The sequence below is a fragment of the Eurypyga helias genome, unplaced genomic scaffold (assembly GCF_000690775.1).
Source record: "Eurypyga helias isolate BGI_N326 unplaced genomic scaffold, ASM69077v1 scaffold33334, whole genome shotgun sequence".
Lineage (NCBI taxonomy): Eukaryota > Metazoa > Chordata > Aves > Eurypygiformes > Eurypygidae > Eurypyga > Eurypyga helias.
In genome coordinates, this window is record NW_010248902.1 from 27,165 (window position 1) to 27,761 (window position 597).

The 597-nt window shown below is 55.4% G+C and overlaps 1 protein-coding gene across 2 annotated transcripts in view; it reads right to left on the reverse strand.

Moving 5' to 3' along the window:
* The window catches only part of BMP4 (bone morphogenetic protein 4), a 2,491-nt gene extending 2,026 nt beyond the window's left edge, over positions 1–465 (reverse strand). Inside the window, exon 1 of one of the 2 annotated variants that reach the window (XM_010151208.1) lies at positions 97–465. In XM_010151208.1, coding sequence (XP_010149510.1) covers positions 97–465 — 369 coding nt within the window. Of the gene's footprint in view, positions 1–91 lie in introns of both variants that reach the window. The other variant, XM_010151207.1, reaches the window with a different exon arrangement.
* Positions 466–597: the final 132 nt, after the last annotated feature.

Here is a 597-nt window from a genome sequence, read left to right on the forward strand (position 1 = left end):
GGCCGGGCGCTTCTAAAGGCATTTGTGAGCTTCCAAACGCGAGGAAACCCCGATCGCTACCAGGGCTGGGAATTTACCTCCTCCCCATCACTGACCTTCATGGTGGAAGCTCCTCACGGTGTTTGCCCGGCTGGTCGATCGCTCGGGGTACTGCAGGCTAATTTCCTGGAGGCTTTCCTCTTCTTCTCCAGACTGGAGTCGATAGAGATCCAGCATGTAACTAGGAATGACGGTTGACTTGCTGGGCTGAGGCCGCCTTCGCAGCCCGAACATCTGCAGCAGCGTCGTTTCGAAACCCCGCAAGAGTTCATGGCTTTGGGCAGAGCGGCGTCCGGATCCGGCTTGTCCCTGAAGCTCTGCGACTTTCTTCCTGCCGGACTCGGGTATCAGGCTAGCATGGTTCGTACCTCCCAGCAGGACTTGGCATAGTAGGATGACCATCAGCATTCGGTTACCAGGAATCATGGTGTCTCTGGGGTGTGAAAAAACGCAACAACAAAACAAGGAGAGTCAGGATGGGAAACAACCCCCCCCGCCCTCCTCCTTCTCTTCCGAATAAACGTAAAAATAAAGAGCAACAAGTGGCCAAACGGCGGG